The following is a 23,562-nucleotide window of genomic DNA, read 5'->3' as shown; positions in this document are numbered from 1 at the left end:
TTCCATCTCCTTGATAATTAAACCTTGGAAAGACTTAATTCTAAGGCTTCGTCTAACGGGAATAGTGTAAGTAGGGCTTATTGTTGTAAAAATCGTGCACTAGAGAGATAGAGAAGATTTTGAATTTAGAGGTAGCGAATTCCAATAAAATCAGCCAATCTCCTAGATTTAAGCTGTTAAATGCAATCAGGACAATCTCCCGAAATTTTAGAAAAAATGTCAGGGACCGTGGCGAACGGAGTGCACACGGTCCTGGCAACTTTTTTCGAAATTTTCAGGGATGAAAGTTATGATGATTTTAAAGCTAATCTGAAAAAATTGAGTGATTTTACGATCTGTAGATAGGCCAAATTAAAGTTGCAATCTCAAAATTGAACCCTACCAAGATTGTTGAAAAATGCAAAATTTGAATTTTGAAAAAGAGAGGGAAATTGAAATTTTGAACTTTATGATTTTAGAGGGAATACCAAAAGAAATGCAGGTTTTGAAATTTCAAAAATTGACTCAATTTCACGCAAAATTCAATTTTGAAAGTGGAAATCAAGGTTGCTGCAATTAAACATTTAATTTCAAAAGTCACAAACTGCAAAAATTTGAATAAAGCACCGAAATTTCGAATGAATACCAACACACTTTTTAGATTTAGGACAATAAGAAACACAATTTTGACAAGAATTTCAATTTCAATAATTTTTGAATGATTATAAGCCTTAATCCAAGCAATCACTAGACCAACTTTGACTTTAATTTTGAAAGTGTTAGAATTGATGAAATCAACCAAAATTCTAGATTTTAGCAGAAAAATACAGTAAGATCTAGCTCCCGAAATTTCAAAAAAAATGTCGGGGACAATGGTGCTCGGGGTGCACACGGTCCTCGCAACTTTTTTCCAAATTTTGTTGCGGAATCCAAAGTTACAGCCGATTTGGAGGTGTTTTGATCAGTGAAATCATCAGTCAAAGGCTGAATCAAGAGGGTTTTAAAAATTAGGGTTTTGACACTTAACCACTTAATTTTCAGAATTAAAGCACAAATATGAATTGATAATTTTCCATAGAAAGGTAGATCTGAAACAAGCATTAACAATTAAACATTTCACAAGCTCAATTACTAAAAAGAAATTTTAAGGTTTTTATGCAATTCACCTCTAAAATTTGCAAAAGATCAAAAATGGAAATGTAATTAAGGAAGCAAATTTTTCAGATCTAACCATGAATAATTAGAATTAGGATGTTCACGTCGGGTTCACCAAAATGTAAAGCGGAAAAATTGAACCCTAGGTGTTCCCCCCACTCCAAGGAGAAAGGAGGTCACTAGGATTGATGGTTTTCACTTAGGAGAGGCTTTACATTCAAAAGAGGGGTTGAAACCCACAAGATCCAATCCCACACAATGCAAGATCGAATTCTAAATAAGTTTCAAGGGTTAAGACAGCAAGGCTACCCTCTTTTGTAAAGAATTTAGATAGAAGGATTGAACTAGGAGTGCATGTAAAGTAAGAAAGATTCACTTATAAACAGAGATAGGAATACAGGATGAAGCTGCGGACCTGGAATTAGCAGTAAAATGTCGAGACGACGCTATCCTACAAATTTTAGCAAAAGTTGATGGGACGATGGCACCTGGCGTGCACACAGTCCTTCGAAAAATCCGCGAAATGAAGGGGGATCTGTTCGTCTCTGCACAAGGATTCTAGATCTTCAATTACAGCCACGTACCTGCAACCTACACAGAGAAAAGAAAGGACGATTGGGGGGTTAGGGATTAGGGGTTTGCCTTTAGGTCAAACCCCAGTTTTTGAATTAACCAAGAAATGAGAATGCTGTAAATGTAAATGTTTGTAATGTAAACAAGTACTGATACCTTGTCGTAAGAATGTTTGTATTCTTACATGCGAAGGTGTAATGAATGTTGTATTTTGTATGTTGTAAGTGATCTCCTCTTCAATGGTTGAATCCTTGTCTTGAATGCAACACTTAGCCTTGAATGGAGACTTAGAATGCTCAATTGCTTTAAGGAATGCTTGAATGCTTGAATGTTTGAATGTTTGAATATCGCTTCCGCATCTTGCTTTTGCTGACTTCCTTCCTCCCTTTCTAGGAGAGGAAAAGTAGTTTATATACTTGTCAATTAGGGTTGAGAGACAGATTTTTCCGACCTTAGGCCGACCTAGAAACATTATTTTCCAATTTGCAAACTTAAAGACCCGATGCCCAAAAGAGACCAAGCCCAAAATAGGGCCAGGGACCAGGGCACTGGGTGCCATGGTCCCACCTCTCGGGACAGCAGGGTGCAAGGAAGGATCAGGCCAAGGTGCAGAAATATGCAGTTTTTGGTGTTGTAAACAGGTTTCGGGGTCTCCATTCAGGTTCAATGTTGCACCGCCATCGTGAAGACCCAAATGCAGTCAAAATTGCAAGTGTCACAATTTTAGGATGCTACAGTTCTTTAGTGTTCACATATACCAATTTGACTTCTTTTGCTTCCACCTTTTCCTTCAAAAAGTTATACTTGATTGATATGTGCTTATTCTTGGAGTGAAATATTGGATCCTTGGATATGTCAATAGCCATAGAGTTATCACAATGATCAACAATTGGATCATTACAATTCACTTGTATATTCTTCAACATTTGCTTCATCCAAAGAACTTGACTATAATTGGTCGCAGCTGCAACATATTCAACTTCAACAGTAGATAAAGAAATGCATGACTTCTTCTTGCTGATCCATGAAACCATCTTCTTCCTAAGAAAGAATGCTCCATTGGACGTGCTCTTCCAGTCATCAACATCACCTGCCTAATCAACATCTGTATATGCACATAAAGTAAAGTCATCATATTTAGTTGTTCCTTGCAAATACTAGAATATCCTTTTTATTGCAGTTTCATGATTTTCTCTTGGATTACTTTGAAATCTTGATACAATACTAAAACCCTCAGGCTAAAACAAAAAGGTAATGCAAGTTTAAAACAAGTTTATGGGATCTCATCAAGGATTTAAATAAAATTAAAATAAACCTTAAACCCAAAGCCTAAAACACAAGGGAAAAAGAGAAAGATAAGACATAGAAAGCCCACCTATCAGCTAAGGCACAAAATTTCGCTAGGTCATTTCTACTGACCATCAGGAACAATATCATTGGATGTTAAGACTAATGTTGATAATTTTTATTATGTTGAAGGCTTAAAGCATAATCTTTTAAGTGTAGGTCAGATGGTGGATAGAGGATTTCATTTGCACTTCAAGGATGGAAAATTTAAGATCATTAATAAATCTGGATTGGCGATTACTTCCGGAACTTAGACTAATGGAAATATCTTTCATTTGAACTCTAGTGAGAAGGCTTGCTTGATTTCTCAGATTGATGTAAGTTAGCTATGGCATAAGAGGATGTGCCATGTTAATTTTGATTGCATAGTAAAGATCAGTTCAATACCGGCTGTCACATATTTGCCCAAGATTGTTAAACCTCATAATTTTGTATGTAGAGAATGTCAAATGGGTAAGCAAGTTAGAACTTATTTCAGAAGTGTACATGATAAATCTAATGAAATTATTGATCTTATTCATAGTGATTTGTGTGGATTGGCAAGGACTAAAAGTTTTCAAGGTGATAGACATTTTATGTTACTTATTGGTGACTATTCTAGATTGATGTGGGTAGCATTTCTGAAAGAGAAATCTAAAGCTTTTCCAAAATTAAAAATCTTAGGCAATGGTTGAGACTGAGACATGATTGAAGATAAAGTGCTTGAGATCACATCATGGTAGTGAGTTCAACAACTTTTGTGAAAGGAATGGTATTAGGAGACAACTTTCTGCACCTAGAGCCCCACATCAAAATGGATTGGTCGAAAGAAAGAATAGGATAATTTTGGATGGTGCAAGGACTATGATGACTGAAGCTAAGTTACTTGATATCTATTGGAGAGAGGTTGTCAATACCACCGTATACACTTTCAACAAAGTACACATTAGAGGTGATACCGGTAAGACTCCTTATGAACTATGGTTTGGTCATACTCCTACATACTCAAATGATTCTTGAGACAAAGGTTTAGTGAAGATGTCTGATTTGTTCTTTAGTGTTCACATATACCAATTTGACTTCTTTTGCTTCCACCTTTTCCTTCAAAAAGTTATACTTGATTGATATGTGCTTAGTCTTGGAGTGAAATATTGGATTCTTGGATATGTCAATAGCCGCAGAGTTATCACAATGATTAACAACTGGATCATTACAATTCACTTGTATATCCTTCAACATCTGCTTCATCCATAGAACTTGAGTACAATTGTTCATGGTTGTAACATATTCAGCTTTAACAGTAGATAAAGAAATGCATGACTGCTTCTTGCTGATCCATGAAACCAACTTCTTCCCAAGAAAGAATGCTTCATCGGATGTGCTCTTCCAGTCATCAACATCACCTACCTAATCAACATCTGTACATGCACATAAAGTAAAGTCATCATATTTAGGGTACCATAAACCATATTTAGTTGTTCCTTGTAAATACCAGAATATCCTTTTTATTGCAGTTTGATGATTTTCTCTTGGATTACTTTGAAATCTTGATACAATACTGAAACCCTCAGGCTAAAACAAAAAGGTAATGCGAGTTTAAAACAAGTTTATGGGATCTCACCAAGGATTTAGTTAAAATAAAAATAAACCCTAAACCCAAAGCCTGAAACACAAGGGAAAAAGAGAAAGATAAGACACAGAAAGCCCACCTATCAGCTAAGGCACAAAATTTCACTAGGTCATTTCTACTGACCATCAGGAACAATATCATTGGATGTTAAGACTAATGTTGATAATGTTTATTATGTTGAAGGCTTAAAGCATAATGTTTTTAGTGTAGGTCAGATGGTGGATAGAGGATTTCATTTTCACTTCAAGGATGGAAAATTTAAGATCATTAATAAATCTGTATTGGAGATTACTTTCGGAACTCAGACTAATGGAAATATCTTTCATTTGAACTATAGTGAGAAGGCTTGCTTGATTTCTCAGATTGATGAAAGTTAACTATGGCATAAGAGGATGTGCCATGTTAATTTTGATTGCATAGTAAAGATCAGTTCAATACGGGCTGTCAGAGATTTGCCCAAGATTGTTAAACCTCATAATTCTGTATGTAGAGAATGTCAAATGGGTAAGCAAGTTAGAACATTTTTCAGAAGTGGACATGATAAATCTAATGAAATTATTGATCTTATTCATAGTGATTTGTGTGGACCGGCAAGGACTAAAAGTTTTCAAGGTGATAGACATTTTATGTTACTTATTGATGATTATTCTAGAATGATGTGGGTAGCATTTCTGAAAGAGAAATCTGAAGCTTTTCCAAAATTAAAAATGTTTAAGGCTATGGTTGACACTGAGAGAGGATTTAAGATAAAGTGCTTGAGATCACATCATGGTAGTGAGTTTACATCTAGTGAGTTCAACAACTTTTGTGAAAGGAATGGTATTAGGAGACAACTTTTTGTGCCTAGAACCCCACTTCAGAACAGATTGGTGGAAAGAAAGAACAAAATAATTTTGGATGTTGCAAGGACTATGATGACTGAAGCTAAGTTAATTGATATCTATTGGAGAGAGGTTGTCAATACCATCGTATACACTTTCAACAGAGTACACATTAGAGGTGATACCGGTAAAACTCCTTATGAAATATTGTTTGGTCACACTCCTACATACTCAAATGATTCTCGAGACAAAGGTTTAGTGAAGATGTTTGCTATTTGTTCTTTAGTGTTCACATATACCAATCTGACTTCTTTTTCTTCCACCTTTCCCTTCAAAAAGTTATACTTGATTGATATGTGCTTAGTCTTGGAGTGAAATATTGGATTCTTGGATATGTCTATAGCCGCAAAGTTATCACAATGATTAACAACTAGATCATTACAATTCACTTGTATATCCTTCAACATCTGCTTCATCCATAGAACTTGAGTACAACTTCTCATGGCTGCAACATATTTAGCTTCAATAGTAGATAAAGAAATGCATGACTTCTTCTTGTTGATCCATGAAACCAACTTCTTCTCAAGAAAGAATGCTCCATCGGATGTGCTCTTCCAGTCATCAACATCACCTGCCTAATCAACATCTGTATATGCACATAAAGTAAAGTCATCATATTTAGGGTACCATAAACCATATTTAGTTGTTCCTTGCAAATACCGGAATATCCTTTTTATTGCAGTTTCATGATTTTCTCTTGGATTACTTTGAAATCTTGATACAATACTGAAACCCTCAGGCTAAAAAAAAAGGTATTGTGAGTTTAAAACAAGTTTACAGGATCTCACCAAGGATTTAGATAAAATAAAAATAAACCCTAAACCCAAAGCCTGAAACACAAGGGAAAAAGAGAAAGATAAGACACAAAAAGCCCACCTATCAGCTAAGGCACAAAATTTCGCTAGATCATTTCTACTGACAATCAGGAACAATATCATTGGATGTTAAGACTAATGCTGATAATGTTTATTATGTTGAAGGCTTAAAGAATAATATTTTAAGTGTAGGTCAGATGGTTGATAGAGGATTTCATTTGCAATTCAAGGATGGAAAATTTAAGATCATTAATAAATCTGGATTGGAGACTACTTCTGGAACTCAGACTAATGGAAATATCTTTCATTTGAACTCCAGTGAGAAAGCTTTCTTGATTTCTTGGATTGATTAAAGTTAGCTATGGCATAATAGGATGTGCCATGTTAATTTTGATTGCAGTAAAGATCAGTTCAATACTAGTTGTGAGAGATTTGCCCAAGATTGTTAAACCTCATAATTTTGTATGTAGAGAATGTCAAAAGGGTAAGCAACTTAGAACTTATTTCAGAAGTGTACATGATAAATCTAATGAAATTATTGATCTTATTCATAGTGATTTGTGTGGATCGACAAGGACTAAAAGTTTTCAAGGTGATAGACATTTTATGTTACTTATTGATGACCATTCTAAAATGATGTGGGTAGCATTTATGAAAGAGAAATATGAAGCTTTTCCAAAATTAAAAATCTTAGGCTATGGTGGACACTCAGACATGATTGAAGATAAAGTGCTTGAGATCACATCATGGTAGTGAGTTTACATCTAGTGAGTTCAACAACTTTTGTGAAAGGAATGGTATTAGGAGACAAATTTCTACACCTAGAACCCCACATCAAAACGGATTGGTGGAAACAAAGAATAGGATAATTTTGGATGGTGCAAGGACTATGATGACTGAAGCTAAGTTACCTGATATCTATTTTAGAGAGGTTGTCAATACCACCGTATACACTTTCAATAGAGTACACATTAGAGGTGATACCGGTAAGACTCCTTATGAACTATGGTCTGGTCATACTCGTACATACTCAAATGATTCTCAAGACAAAGGTTTAGTGAAGATGTCTGCTATTTGTTCTTTAGTGTTCACATATACCAATCAGACTTCTTTTGCTTCCATCTTTTCCTTCAAAATGTTATACTTGATTGATATGTGTTTAGTCTTGGAGTGGAATATTGGATTCTTGGATATGTCAATAGCCGCAAAGTTATCACAATGATCAACAACCGGATCATTACAATTCACTTGTAAATCCTTCAACATCTTCTTCATCCATAGAACTTGAGTACAATTGTTTGCGGTTGCAACATATTCAGCTTCAACAGTAGATAAAGATATGCATGACTCCTTCTTGTTGATCCATGAAACCAACATCTTCCCAAGAAAGAATGCTCCATTGGATGTGCTCTTCTAGTCATCAACATCACCTGCCTAATCAACATCTGTATATGCACATAAAGTAAAGTCATCATATTTAGGGTACCATAAACCATATTTAGTTGTTCCTTGAAAATACTGGAATATCCTTTTTATTGCAGTTTCATGATTTTCTCTTGGATTACTTTGAAATCTTGATACAATACTGAAACCCTCAGGCTAAAACAAAAAGGTAATGTGAGTTTAAAAAAAGTTTACGAGATCTCACCAAGGATCTAGATAAAATAAAAATAAACCCTAAACCCAAAGCTTGAAACACAAGGGAAAAAGAGAAAGATAAGACATAGAAAGCCCACCTATCAACTAAGGCACAAAATTTCGCTAGTGATTTCTACTGACCATTAGGAACAATATCATTGGATGTTAAGACTAATGTTGATAATGTTTATTATGTTGAAGGCTTAAAGCATAATGTTTTAAGTGTAGGTCAGATGGTGGATAGAGGATTTCATTTGCAATTCAAGGATAGAAAATTTAAGATCATTAATAAATCTGGATTGGAGATTACTTCCGGAACTTAGACTAATGGAAATATCTTTCATTTGAACTCCAGTGAGAAGGCTTCCTTGATTTCTCAAATTGATGAAAGTTAGCTATGGCATAAGAGGATGTGCCATGTTAATTTTAATTGCATAGTAAAGATCAGTTCAATACGGGCTATCAGAGATTTGCCCAAGATTGTTAAACCTCATAATTTTGTATGTAGAGAAAGTCAAATGGGTAAGCAAGTTAGAACTTATTTCAGAAGTGTACATGATAAATATAATGAAATTATTGATCTTATTCATAGTGTTTTGTGTGGAACGGCAAGGACTAAAATTTTTCAAGGTGATAGACATTTTATGTTACTTATTGATGACTATTCTAGAATGATGTGGGTAGCATTTCTGAAAGAGAAATCTAAAGCTTTTCCAAAATTAAAAATCTTTAAGGCTATGGTTGACACTGAGAGAGGATTGAAGATAAAGTGCTTGAGATCACATCATGGTAGTGAGTTTACATCTAGTGAGTTCAACAACTTTTGTGAAAGGAATGGTATTAGGAGACAACTTTCTGCACCTAGAACCCCACATCAAAATGGATTGGTGGAAAGAAATAATAGAATGATTTTAGATGCTGCAAGGACTATGATGACTGAAGCTAAGTTACCTGATATCTATTGGAGAGAGGTTCTCAATACCACTGTATACACTTTAAATAGAGTACACATTAGAGGTGATACCGGTAAGACTCCTTATGAACTATGGTTTGGTCATACTCCTACATACTCAAATGATTCTCGAGACAAAGGTTTAGTGAAGATGTTTGCTATTTGTTCTTTACTGTTCACATATACCAATTTGACTTCTTTTGCTTCCACCTTTTCCTTCAAAAAGTTATACTTGATTGATATGTGCTTAGACTTGGAGTGAAATATTAGATTCTTGGATATGTCAATAACCGCAGAGTTATCACAATGATTAACAACCGGATCATTACAATTCACTTGTATATCCTTCAACATCTGCTTCATCTATAGAACTTGAGTACAATTGTTCACGGCTGCAACATATTCAGCTTCAACAGTAGATAAAGAAATGCATGACTGCTTCTTGCTGATCCATGAAACCAACTTCTTCCCAAGAAAGAATGCTCCATCGAATGTGCTCTTCCAGTCATCAACATCACCTGCCTAATCAACATATGTATATGCACATAAAGTAAAGTCATCATATTTAGGGAACCATAAACTATATTTAGTTGTTCCTTGCAAATATCGGAATATCCTTTTTATTGCAGTTTCATGATTTTCTCTTGGATTACTTTGAAGTCTTGATACAATACTGAAACCCTTAGGCTAAAACAAAAAGGTAATGCAAGTTTAAAACAAGTTTACAGGATCTCACCAAGGATTTAGATAAAATAAAAATAAACCCTAAACCCAAAGCCTGAAACACAAGGGAAAAAGAGAAAGATAAGACACAGAAAGCCCACCTATCAGCTAAGGCACAAAATTTCACTAGGTCATTTCTACTGACCATCAGGAACAATATCATTGGATGTTAAGACTAATGCTGATAATTTTTATTATGTTGAAGGCTTAAAGAATAATATTTTAAGTGTAGGTCAGATGGTGGATAGAGGATTTCATTTGCAATTCAAGGATGGAAAATTTAAGATCATTAATAAATCTGGATTGGAGATTACTTCCAGAACTTAGAGTGATTTGTGTCGACTGGAAAGGACTAAATTTTTTCAAGGTGATAGACATTTTATGTTACTTATTGATGACTATTCTAGAATGACGTGGGTAGCATTTCTGAAAGAGAAATTTGAAGCTTTTGCAAAATTGAAAATCTTTAAGGCTATGGTTGACACTGAGATTGTTAGGGTTCCCATAGATATTGAGAGGGGGGGAGGGGGGTGAATGATTATTTGACTGGTAATAAGATTTACTTAAAATAAAACATGCAGAACATAAAGTAACAGTGTACCAGTATGCAAGAATTAATGTAATAAACATAATAAAAAACATCCACATGAAAAGAACACCATAACACATGATGTTTAACAAGGAAACCCGGTGTTGGAAAAACCTCGGTGGGATTTGTGACCCACAATATTTACTTATTGGCCAATAAGATAATATTACTTACAATAGGGGCCTGCACATGCAGGAAGGCCAACTGCCTAGAGCACACTGCTCAGAAAGAAGTCACACTGACTTACAATGAGGATTATGCTAATCCAATATTCTGTACTGCTTTATAATAGCATCTTCAATGCCAGATTCAGTACCGGTTCTTGCTCTGTTCTTTACATATACCCTTGACCTATAATTCGCACATTAGGTCTGTCTCATAATTTTCTTTTTGCTTCCTTACCTATCCCTACAAACGTCTATAATGATCTCTTTTATATACAAGAGTCATTTTACAATTTTCCAAGTCGGCTTACAATAATAAACAAAATATTACATATCAAAAATCATGTTGGCCTCTGTGTTGGTATACATCTTTTCTTTTGTGCTGGTGCCGATGTCGGTGTAGAGTGGTCGTGTTGATGCCGGTGCATTGTCTTGCTTGAATAATGCTTTGCCGGTGCCATAGGATTGCAAGGTTGACATCAATGACAAAACCTTCAATCACACACAATGTCTCATTGGAGTGTCCATATGCCAATAGAGACAAGATTGAAGATAAAGTGCTCGAGATCACATCATGGTAGTGAGTTTACATCCAATGAGTTCAACAACTTTTGTGAAAGGAATGGTATTAGGAGACAACTTTCTGCACCTAGAACCCCACATCAGAACAGATTGGTGGAAAGAAATAACAAAATAATTTTGGATGCTGCAAGGACTATGATGACTGAAGCTAAGTTACCTAATATCTATTGGAGAGAGGTTGTCAATACCTCCGTATACACTTTCAACAGAGTACACATTAGAGGTGATACCGGTAAGACTCCTTATGAACTATGATATGGTCATACTCCTACTGTCAGATATTTCATAATTTTTGGAAGCAAATGTTATATTAGAAGAGGTGATGCATTAGGAAAGTTTGATCCTAGAAGTGACGAAGGAATGTTTTTGGCTTATTCTACTAAGAGCAAAGAATAAAGATGTTATAATAGAAGATTAAATAGGATATTGGAAAGCATAAATGTCAAGGTGGATGAGCATGGAAGGAATCAGATCAGAGCATATGATTATGGACTGGAAGATGAATTTATTAGACCTGAACTCATAATGCAAGAATTAGTTTAGAACAGTGAATCTGTGACATCGGTAACATCAAAAAATTCAACAGTGATAGAGGAACAACAAAATGAGTCAACAAATCAAGAAAATTCAAAGACTCCTAGGTATGTAAAGATAAATCATTCTTAAGATCAGATTATTGGAGGAAAGGTATGATGACTAGGAGAAGGTTAACTACTGAACAGGTATGTTTAATTTCTCAAATTGAATCATAATCTTTCATTGAAGCAAGTCAGGATGAAAATTTGTTAAAAGTAATGGAAGATGAATTAGATCAGATTGAAAAGAATAGGACATGGGAACTTTTACCTAGACTTAAAGACAAGAAAATTGTTCGAACTAAATGGGTTTTCAAGAACAAATTGAATGAGGAAGGTCAAGTGGTGAGGAACAATGCTAGATTGGTTTGCAAAGGTTATTCACCAGAAGAATGAATTGATTATGGGGAAACTTATGTCCCAGTTGCTAGAATTGAAGCAGTAAGATTTTTCTTGCTTATGCTGCATACAAGAACTAAAAAGTATATCAGATGGATGACAAATGTGCTTTTATGATGGAGATCTTGAAGAGGAAGTTTACATTGAACAACATGATGATTAGCTTTACCAGAAGATAAGGACATGGTTTGTAGATTGAAGAAAGCTTTATATCTTCTAAAACAACTCCTTAGAGCATGGTATGCTATATTGGATAAGTATCTTTCAAAGCTTGGTTTCAATAAAGGTAATGTTGATGGTAACTTATATTACAAGATTGAGCATGATGACATATTTATTATTGAAGTCTTTGTGGATGATATCATTTTTTGAGGAGAAGAAGGTCTATGCATGAAATTTGCTAATGATATGAAGAATGAACTTGAAATGTCTATGATTGGTGAGATGAAATTTTTCTTAGGTTTGCAAATTACTCAGACTGATAAAGGTATTTTCATTTGTCAAACTAAGTATGTGAAGGATTTACTTAAGAAATTTGGACTTGAGAATTCTAAACCTATCGGTACTCCTATGATAATCGATTGCAAATAGTAAAAGGATGATGAATCACCTAAGGTGAACTTGAGCATATTCAAATCAATGATTGGTGGTTTGTTATACCTAACTCAAACAAGACATGATATAATGAATGTTGTTTTTATTACTTCTAGTTTTCAGGTAGATCCTAGAGAAACTCATGATATTGTTGTCAAGAGAATATTCAGATATTTGGTAGGTACAACAGACCTTGGGTTATGGTATCCAAAGAATGAAGACATCACATTATGTGCATTTACAAATTATGACTAGGTAGGAGATGTGGATAACTAGAAGAGAACTACTAGCGGTGCATTCTTTCTTGGGAAGAAGTTGGTTTCATGATTTAGTAAAAAACAATCATGCACTTCATTGTCTACAACTGAAGCATAATATGTTGTAGCTGCTACCAACTATACTCAAATTTTATGGATGAAACAAATGTTAAAGGATATAAGGGTAGGATATGATGAGCCTATTGTTATTCACTATGATAATACTACTGCTATTGATATGTTAAAGAATCCGGTATTTCATTCCAAATCAAAACACATTTCTATAAGGTATAATTTCTTGAAGGAAAAGGTTGAAGCAAAGGAGGTCATATTGGTTAATGTGCCTACTAAGGAACAAATTGCAGATATTCTAATGAAGTCATTGCCTAAAGACACTTTTGAATATCTCAAAGATCAGTTGGGGGTTACCAACCCTCCAGAAGAGACTTAGTGATGCAAGGATGCATCAATCCGTGAGTTTATTAGACATACTTTTCTTATCCAGGTTGATGAAGATGGTGCTGCTACTCAAGGGGAGTAGTCAATTATTTGGTTCTTTATTCTTGGTTTAGTATCCATCCTTTATCATTGATGTCAAAGGGTGAGCAGGTATTCATGTGAAAACTGCTAGATCTTTTGATGGTTTTGGAGTTTGTTGGCATTCCTTGGCACTTGGATATTTTTCACATTTAGTGTTGCCATCAATGCCAAAGGGGGAGATTGTTGGTAATATGTTGGATTTGGTTAAGCGTTGTCATTGATGTCAAGTCTGTATCTCATTTTGAGACTATCTCGCTTCAATCTATCCTGATTAGTCTTGGTGATCTTTTTGGTTTTGGTTGTGATTCTGATCCAGTATGATCAGACCTCTAGAATCTGTTTTGGATGCTTATTCTAATGGTTATATGCTTGCTATATTCTTGTGATTTCATTATTTGGTTATCTCTTTTGGTATTTTTGTTTATCGGTTGGTTTATGCCTTTACCAGCTAGCTTTTGGCTTCACCAGCTTTTGGCATTCCCGGTTAGCTTTACTGGTATGTTGTTTTGGTGGTTTGGTCAGTGGATTTTGGGTTTGACTTATGGAATCAGTTTCTTTCATGTTGTTGGTGCTTCTTGACTATATCCCGAGCATTTAATGACTTTGCATTGGATGGTGTGCTATTTTGGTGGTCCTATTTGGATTCGGTTAAACTTTCACTAAGGGTTTCTACCATCAAGTAAAGCATTTTGGATTTTGGTCTTAGCGGAATCCTCAATAGATATAATTGTTTGGTAACTTGATTTAGGTCCATGCTATGTAATGTAAATCATAATATTGGTCTGGTGGTATCATGTGATGTAATTTTGTAATTATGGGTTTAGGGTTTAGTTGACCTTGTCAATAAGGTTGATGATTTGTATTTATAGGTGACCTATTCATGTTGATAGATATGCGATGGTCATGGTTGGTTAAGACTACATTATCAGATGAAGGATTAAGTGCGAATAAAGTCATATCATTCTGCTAAAGGTTGGAAAGGTTTTGTATTGCAGAGCACACATCAGTGCTTAATCAGAAATGCATTTGACATTAGTAGATGCTACTTTCATAGTTCATTGTTTTGCGGATTGTAGTCCGATGATTTTGTAAGTCAGTGAGACTTCCCTTTGTGATGAGCAGTGTGCTCTAGGTTGTTGGCCTTTTTGCATGTACAGACCCCATTATAATTGTTCACAATACTATTGCAGAGTATTCATCTGATTGTGGGTAGGGTTTCCCACCGTGGTTTTTCTGTTTCTAGGTTTTCCACGTCAAATATAGGTGTTATGTGTGTTGTGCTTCTATGTTATATTCTTCGTTGGGGTGTGCTCCAGTTTAAGGTTTATAATTGAATTGATTGTTCTTATTATTAGTAAACTGATTCACCCCCCTCTTAGTTTACTATCGATAACAGCGCATTCCAACAGTTATATACCTGTTGGTTGGAAAGGAAGTTGAGGAAACTTGTAGAGTTGTTCAGATCGCCAATCGCGAGGCAGTGCAAGGCTTGCAAGCATAATAGTGAACCTAGAGCTTGAGCTTGAGGTAGTTAGTGGGTGGAGACTTGAACAGATTGTCGAACCAAGGTAGGCTATAGGGTGGACTAGTAGATCATCGAGGAGAGGTAACCAAAATCTATAGTCAGACCGTCAAACCCCTGAGGTAGTTTCAAGTACCTATTGATAGATCGTCAAACTAGATCAAGTGATAGGACTCACTTTTCAATTAACCCTGAGAGTCTGATGTAGGAGCACTAGAGTAGTTTAAATCGACACCTTGATTTTGATCCCAGTGAGACATTGATCCTGATATTGGCTTGGTATTGGTATGTTCTTACCAGTTGGTTTTCTAGTGTATGGAATGAAGATGAATTAGGTTGCAGGTGGTTCCCGTAACTTGTGGATCACTGAGCGATGTTGTTTTGGGCCTTATGCGATGTTCCTAGAGGACCGCATGAAGTTTTATGTATTTGAAGATGTTCTTGGTGGTTTGGGCTGACATGTTATCATTTGCATGTTTCATTATGAACTAGTTGGTCTTTGGCCGACTTGATCAAGTTGTTATTGCTTGCGGATGGTATAAAGGGAAAGTTTAGAGATTCATTTTGTAGGACAACACTTGGAGAAAGTAGAGACTGACCAAAGATGTAGTTTCTGACTAGATTTTGGTCTTAGGGGACTGAATTCCGAATCAGTGTAGACTATTACCGAAGATTGATTTGTCAAGTAGAAGATCTGTGGATCTTAGATTTATGTTGTATGGATTGTTTTGTAATCCTATGTTGTGGTCCAAAATTTGTAGTCATTGAAGGCTTATGTAATTCTTTAAATAATTATAATGATGGATTTATTTGTTACCTATTATATCTTGTGGTCCTTCTACCGGTTATATCTTGTGATCTGTTACCGGTTATCGGTATCTTGCATAGTGTTTTGTGTTATGTCGATATCTTACATGGTGTTTTGTGTTATGAGCTGAAATGCGGGGATTTCCTTCATTGGATCTCCCTACCTTGACTACGTCAGCATCTCTGAAAAATCAAGGAAATAAGTCAATATTATAGGGGCCAGTTTGTCGTGGATTCAACTTTCTAGCATCCCACTTTATCCCTGGAGGCCTAAATAAAGCCAACCTTCTCCTATATAGGTTTTTCATTACTTTTTTATTCTGCATCTAACTCTTGTGGGTCAATAGCCCAATCCATATTGGGATTAAGCATGAAAAGCTTATTAACGACATACCTTGTGATTTTGGTGAGCCTGCCACCCTCACTTACCACAATATCTCTAGTATTTGGCTTGTAGTTTGCAATAATGGTAGTGATTGATTTAGTGTTTGCATACAAATTTGGCACCACAAGTCTCCCCAAATTTTAATTCTGTATGTTTAAAATTGGTACCCTTTCTTTCTTCTTGTTATATCCTCTTCTCTATAGGCTAAAACCCCATGGTAGGATCAATGCATCCCTAATTATGGCTGAGTGATCGATAATGAACTCATCAGGTCTGGATCTTGGTTTTGAGCTCTTCTATGTTTCAGATGAGCCAGGAAGATTAGAAATTAGCTCCTCTGAAAACTTCCTCATTCCCAAACCTAAGCATTCTGTCATTTCTAGGGTTAGGGTTTACCCAAGCTCACTAAGACAACAACTTCTGGCTCCAAAACTAGGCTCAGATTACAACTTGAGCATTCAAAGCTTTATATGCACTCAAGAAACACGGAAGGAAATAGGAAGGATATAGCTAGTGAAACAAGAATATTGCGACAACCCTTATCAAATAAACCCTAATTAAGATAGTAAGGAATTACAAAGAGATTCAAGGCATATCCAGAGCACTATAAATGTGAAATTGACCAAAGATAGTACTAATATAGACGAGGAAATTTGGATCATAACAAGAAATTGAACTCATTTACTGTAGGCACGTAGGCTAGTGTAATGGTGGGAGATAGTCGTTACAATTCATATTTGAACATTGGGGCCCCAACATCAAAATCGAGGTCAGTCGACGACAAATAAAAATTTGGCACGTAGAAATTTAATTGTTTTTATTCACCATCGTCCTTTCAATTTTTTCTCGACACTACAAAATTATCTTGATCGCACATTTTTGTTCAATCGTGTAATGGCACAAAGATCACAATTGTTGATCCACTACAAAGGTATCTCCCTTTATCCCACTTTAAGGATGAGAGAACGAGACCCACATCCTTATTACATGGCCCAACCATCAATTTGTGCATGCTTTTATTGGCCCATGATATCTAAACTCATCCCTCTGTGGGACCCATATGCCACATTCACAGCGGAGTTAACCCTAGCATATATTTTCAATCAATAGCGTAATCGTGCGAGCATCTTGTATGTCGATCTCATGCAAGGTGACGACACATTAGTTTATTTAGGAATCAAGCATATGGGCCCCACCTCTCCACCATGTCACCATGTCTTCCAAATGTCTTATGTCTATTCGCCCAAGGATGTGCCATCACCACCGGTAGGTCCCACGTATCATGTAGGTCCAACCAGTCACACAATCACGCATTAATCTAGGTCATTAGATTGATGAAAATGATTCTTCATTTAGTGCAGTGAATATTACCAAAATATCGAGCCTACTTAGTTCATGTGTCTACAAGTACCTATTAGGCTACCATTCATTGGTCCACCTGGAATGTGACTTGTTCAAGAGAGGCCCATATGCCAAATAAGTAGGTGGGGTTGTAGAGTTAGTGCAAAATATATTTTTAGTTTAATCTCCAACCGTGCTATAATTTTGGTCCTAGATTTGTCCAAAGGTGCAGGAAGATAGGAGGTCTGGGAAAGTAAGGCGGCCATATGGCTAACATAAAGGGGTTGATCATCAGAACGATGTGATTGGCATAAGTGATAACTTAAAACACCAGGAATTGATTATTGAGGGTCAGCGTGCAGATATAACAAAAGATAAATGAAACAACACCAAGGTTTAGGGTTTAAGGGCTTTAGACCTAAGATATTGTAAGAGACATAGACCCTAGACCTACGCTAGACAAAATTTTCAAAACACACCCCAACATCCTCATGAGAAGAAGTTATAGAATTAAGACTTCCCAAGGTTTAATTATTGAGAGTATGGAGCCTAATTTTGATAAATTGCCCCATGAGTATATTGATGGTTCTTCCAATATTATAAATGATGTCCCTATTTATCCTCATTATTTTCATAATTCTCATGATGTGGATGAATCACTAACTAGGGTTTTCATTGACCAATTAGAGAAGATTGACAATCAATTTGAAAATCTTCAACAGTGGATGAGTCAATATTACCTGAAAAAGTGAAGCTCTCCCATTAATTAAAGGATTGAAAATAATGGTTCAAAGTGCTAAACTTTGTGTTGATGTGTTGTGTGGTATTTCTCATATTGTGGATACTAATATTATGCCTATGAAGAGTTGTGCTAAAGTCATTGGTTATACACAACCTCCTAGTCAAGTTAATCAATCCATTCCTATGACTTCCCCTATGGCTAGTGTTCCCACCTTTACATCAAACATCATAGCTACCTCTACATAAAATTTAATACCTACAAGTGTTAGTCAAGGGGGCAACTCTAATCATAATCCCTTCATGCCACCTCGTATGAGTCTTCCATTTGTTACACAATATTCTCCCATACCTACCTATCATAGTGTTCCACGTCCTTATTCTCAACCCCCGCCTTCATATAATAATATCTCTAGACCTTATTCCTAAGATCCTACTTCCTTCAATAATGTTACCCGTATTTATCAATCCAATATGTCCAATTACAATCCTTCTATTGAACCTATCATCAATAGTCTAGCCCAAACAATGTCTTCCTTACAACAACAAATTGCTTCTATGAATAAATCTAAGTGTAATTTGCCCACATTTGATGTAGCGAGCCCATTATCCAATGACAATGTCTGAGTTGTCCCTCCTAAACATGTAGAAGTCTTTCAATTGGAGCTCTATAATGGAAAAGGTGATCCCTTGAATCATGTGAAAATATTTCAAACTTTGTGTAGTGACTTTGTTCATGACCAAAGATTATTGGCTAAATTATTAACTAGAACACTAAGGGATAAAGCTTTGCAATGATATTGTTCTTTGCCTCCTTATTCCATTACTTATTTTCAACGATTAGCTAATACTTTTTTTCAACAATTTCACAATAATATTGGTCCTAAGATTACTTTGACTGATTCGATGCATTGAAAGAAGATGTTAAAGAAAAAGTGATTGATTTTATTGGTAGATATAAGCATTTGTATTCTCAAATTTATTTTCCTGTGCCTAATCAATATATGATGTATTATAGTCTTTAGACTATCAGTGTTTTGCAGAATGTGTTTACTGGTCTGAAGCGATATGTTGACCCCAAATGGTTCAAGTATCTCAAGTGGTACAAAGGATCAAAGCGGCAAAACACATATTTCCCACTCTTCATTATTGTCAAACTGGCAACCAGTAGTTTGCTTTAACTGGTATTTTGTATGAACCAGTAATACTTTGTGATGAGTTACCAACTGACATTTTATGATGAGTTATCATCCATCGATTGTTTGACGGTGCTGACACTTTAACGATGCTTTTTGTGTCATGTTACAGAATATGTCTAAATGCATTGAAACTAGGAAATTGTATTGTAATCCTATTGGACCGACATGAAATCAGATTCCTTTATAAGGACATCATGTCTAGGGTTTTAGAGAGTTGCTAGGGTTTAAGGTGGTTGAAGAGTTTTTGTAAGTGAATATAGAAAAAGTTCAGGTCTACGAGAAGAGGCAGAGAGTGAATGTGTTGAAGACTGAAGTAATGCTGGAATGCATTAGGAACGAGCTTTCAAGGATCTAACCAAGCAATCTGTGCTATTTGCTAGATCACTCACTTGTTGATTACTCACATCTTCGACAAGTCTGAAGCCCTTAACCGGGTAGGCCCAAAAGCTTTTTGTAAATCCTCTAACAAGGTGGTTCACATTTGTGGATCTAAAATCCTCTAGCAAGGTAGTTTTTAATCGGACTTATCTCCTAAAAGAGATTGAGATTCCTAACAAGATCTGTTCTGGTAAAGAACATTTTATGACCTTAACCGGTCTGACCTTAACCAGTCTGACCTTAACCGGTCTGACCTTAACCAGTCTGGTTCCTATTCCGCAGATAGTTACTTGTGAGTTCCATCTCACCATGGTTTTTCCCATTTGGGTTTCCACGTCAAAATCTCTCGTATTATGGTGTTTGTGCTTTTGTGGGTGAATGCATTATTTTCTATTTGGTTTGCATGTGTGCTAACTGGTTTGTCTGCTAAACTGTTTTACCGGTTTACTGGTAGTCTAGTAAAGTGTTTAAGTACAGTAATTTTTGGCATACTAATTCACCCCCCCTCTTAGTATTCATCAAATAGAAATGTCTTGTATGTTGAAGGTTTGAATAATAATCTTCTCAGTTTTAGTCAAATGTGTGATCAAGGACAGACCGTTACATTTCATGCTCAAGGCTGTGTGATTAGGAAGGCAAGTACATGAAAATTAGTTGCAAAGACAAATAGAATAGAAAGTAACCTATACATTTTCAACTAGATCAAGGGAGAAATATTTTATATAGGATAAACAAATGAAAGTTGGTTGCACATAGAACAATGGGCTGTATGGACTTTTGACAATTAGGCATTAGATAAGTCAATGTTTGATAGCCTATTATGTGTCACAACATGATCAAGGCTACACATCTTGCAAGAGGGACTCATTCAAGTAGTGAAAAGAATATTTAAATACTTGAAGGGAATTTGGACATTGGTTTGCCTAAAGAAGCAACATCAAGAAGGGGAATAAAATGTTTCATCTTTCAATTACAACGCATATTTTATGAACCAAAATTAAATGTTCATCATCCATTAAGAAGCAATATTCAAGTAAGAAATTTTTTTATTTATTTGAAGGTCGATGCGTCCAAAAAGAAGAGTTTAGCATCTCTTGCTAGGTTGGGTCTTTGTAGTGGGGACTGGTTTCTCTAGTAGGTTGGTGCTTGTAATTTTTGCAAGAAGATTGTACTTTATGGTTGTCTTTGGATAGTGGTTCAAAGTAGTCTTTCTTTGTGTTTTTATCCTGAAAGTATTTACATGGAATCTTACTTGTTTGGATATTATGCTTTTTCTATTATTGTTGTTAAATTTTAAATAAGTAAAAGTTTGTCTTATACTAATTCATCCGCCTCTCAGTATAAGTGTGTGCTCATCATATATCTTTTATAATTTTGTAGTATGTGGTTGATCTTTATATTATGGCGATTTTGTAAGCTTGTATGAATGCTTTTATCTCATTAGGTTATGTAGGAAATATTTTGATCAACCTATTCTTTTTCTCGCAAGTGGTACTAGAGACATGGTTGTGGTTGATATAGGTCTTAGATCCCTTTTTTATTTAACCCTTGTTTGCAAAAATATAATGAAAATTCAAACACTATGGTAGTGCTAGAAAAATTAGAAACTTTTTAAGGAATGAGATATGTTGTGTAGGCTATGAGAATGTAGATCTAGGTTTTAGGGGTTTGTAGATTTGTTGTTTAATTTAGTAGATTTATAATAGTTTGAAAAATAGTTTTTTTCTATGTATTTACATGAAGTATTTTCTAGGGAAAGTTTCACAAATGACACCCTAAGGTAAAACAAATTATTTTTTGATGTCATATGTGGGCATATTGCACTATTTGGGAATTAAGATCAACTAGTCTTCTTCTAGTATCTTCATTACACAACTAAAGGATTCACTTGATGTGCTCTCCAAATTTTACATGAAGAATTATAAGACTACATTAACTCTATTTCTCACAAGGGTCAAACTTGAGTGTCAGTGTTTGTTACCCTTGGTTGATGCAACATTATAGCAATATCCTATTAGGAGTCTTGTCTACCCAACTCACACAAGATATGACATCTAATATTTTGATGAGGTGGTATTTCGATTCAAGAAAGAATGGCTTTGGAAACCCACTAAGTGGATTTTCTATTACATTTAAAGTACTCATAATCATGGGATTTAGTACATTATGGAAATGTATTTTAACTTGGTGGAATATAGATTTATATTTGGTAGATAATTGTCTACATCATAAGTCTAATTCATGGTATTGCTTCTCACTTAGTTTTGACAAACGTATTGGTTGAGAAAGAAGTAGTCTATAATTGTTCTTTCATCTATAGAAACTAAGTGTCGAAGAAGATATAATGTTGTGATTAAGATTATTTGACTTCAAAATATTTCATTGAGTTTAAAATTTCGTTATGATATCCCAGAATTAGAATTTGATAACTTAAGTGAAATAGAGATTTCAAGTAATTTAGTCTCTCACAGGAGGATGAAGCACATTTAGATACATATATACTATGTCTAATAGTTGATATATGATCACATCATTGTTCCTTAATATTATTTGATATTAGATTAGATTGTAAACATCCTTCATAAAAGCAAGTTATTTCATTTATGAGATTTGCTGGGGTTACGGTAGGTGTCCATTTTGGAGCATTTCTATTGTTTTTCCAATTACCTCTCTATTTTAGTGTTTTTTATTTTTATTTTTTATTATATTTATTTATTTAATTTGTCTATTTTGAGGGAGTTCCTTTTGTGGCAGGTTCATTTGTATATGAGTGCCATTTGTATATGAGTACCATATAAGCATTCATTTATTAGGACACATCTTTTTACTCGCCTAAGCTACCCTTAAATGGGGTGTTATTGTAAGTTTTCAGTTTAAATTTTTCTAATGTTTTCCTTCTGTTTTTTAAGCTTTCTTATGTCAATAAAGTGGGGTGTTATTGTAAGTTTTCAGTTTAAATTTTTCTAATGTTTTCCTCCAGTTTTTTAAGCTTTCTTATGTCAATAAAGTGAATGTAATTAGGTGCTTTGAATGTAGAGGTGTTATCATCTTAGAAGAGGGTTACATTCGCTAGTTTTAGTTTGCTTGTTAGTCACTCCATATTGGTTGGACTTTTCAACTGCACCCTCTCCTTAAGTCTATTTATACTCACTTCCTAACTTAATTTCAATCTTTTTCCAACAGCTTCTCTTTATGAGCTTTCAACAGTTTTGTGATCTTTCACATTTATATATCTCTCAAAATCTCTAGTGTGTATGTGTTATTCATTTATAATTCTTATAACATATTTAGACATCTTAAAAAATTATTAGATTATGCATCTATTTCACATTTTGTGACAGATTTTAGTGTGTAAAATGTTTTAACAAATGTAAAAATATTTTTATATAAAGTTTCTTCAAATATCTCACAATCAAGAAAAAATAGTATAGATTTGTTTTCAAAGATACTAAAAGATTTAGATGTTTAAAATTTATGATAATTAATCATATTAAAACTATTTTCCTTCAAAATCACAAAATTAAAACTTTAAATTTTAAGTTCAATGTATCAATCAAAAGATATAAAATACAAAATAATAATGTTAATCTTTTATACTAAAATTATAAATATTAAAATAAGATCATGTATACCTTCATATCCCTGTAAATGAGTGCACTCAAATACAAACATCGTGGGCAAATTCATGTAAATGATGAAAAATAGTTAGTGCTTATTTATGACTAACACTCTGTGTGAATAGACATTACGTTCGGAAGTGGAGAACTTGCAAAAACAGATGGCAGATTTAGAAAAAATGAACAAGTAAGAATTCGAATTA

General features: G+C 34.8%; 1 protein-coding gene across 2 annotated transcripts in view; it reads left to right on the top strand.

The window, feature by feature from the left end:
- The first annotated feature begins 23,419 nt into the window (after window positions 1-23,419).
- The window catches only part of LOC131078477 (agamous-like MADS-box protein MADS1), a 63,695-nt gene continuing 63,552 nt past the window's right edge, over window positions 23,420-23,562 (top strand). Inside the window, exon 1 of one of the 2 annotated variants that reach the window (XM_059220239.1) lies at window positions 23,420-23,546. In XM_059220239.1, coding sequence (XP_059076222.1) covers window positions 23,521-23,546 — 26 coding nt within the window. In that variant the 5' untranslated portion in view covers window positions 23,420-23,520. The remainder of the gene's footprint in view (window positions 23,547-23,562) is intronic. The other variant, XM_059220238.1, reaches the window with a different exon arrangement.

Source organism: Cryptomeria japonica, chromosome 5, assembly GCF_030272615.1.
Source record: "Cryptomeria japonica chromosome 5, Sugi_1.0, whole genome shotgun sequence".
In the NCBI taxonomy this organism is placed as follows: domain Eukaryota; kingdom Viridiplantae; phylum Streptophyta; class Pinopsida; order Cupressales; family Cupressaceae; genus Cryptomeria; species Cryptomeria japonica.
The sequence above is the reverse complement of the archived record's forward strand: the minus strand, read 5'-3'. Positions and strand labels throughout refer to the sequence as shown.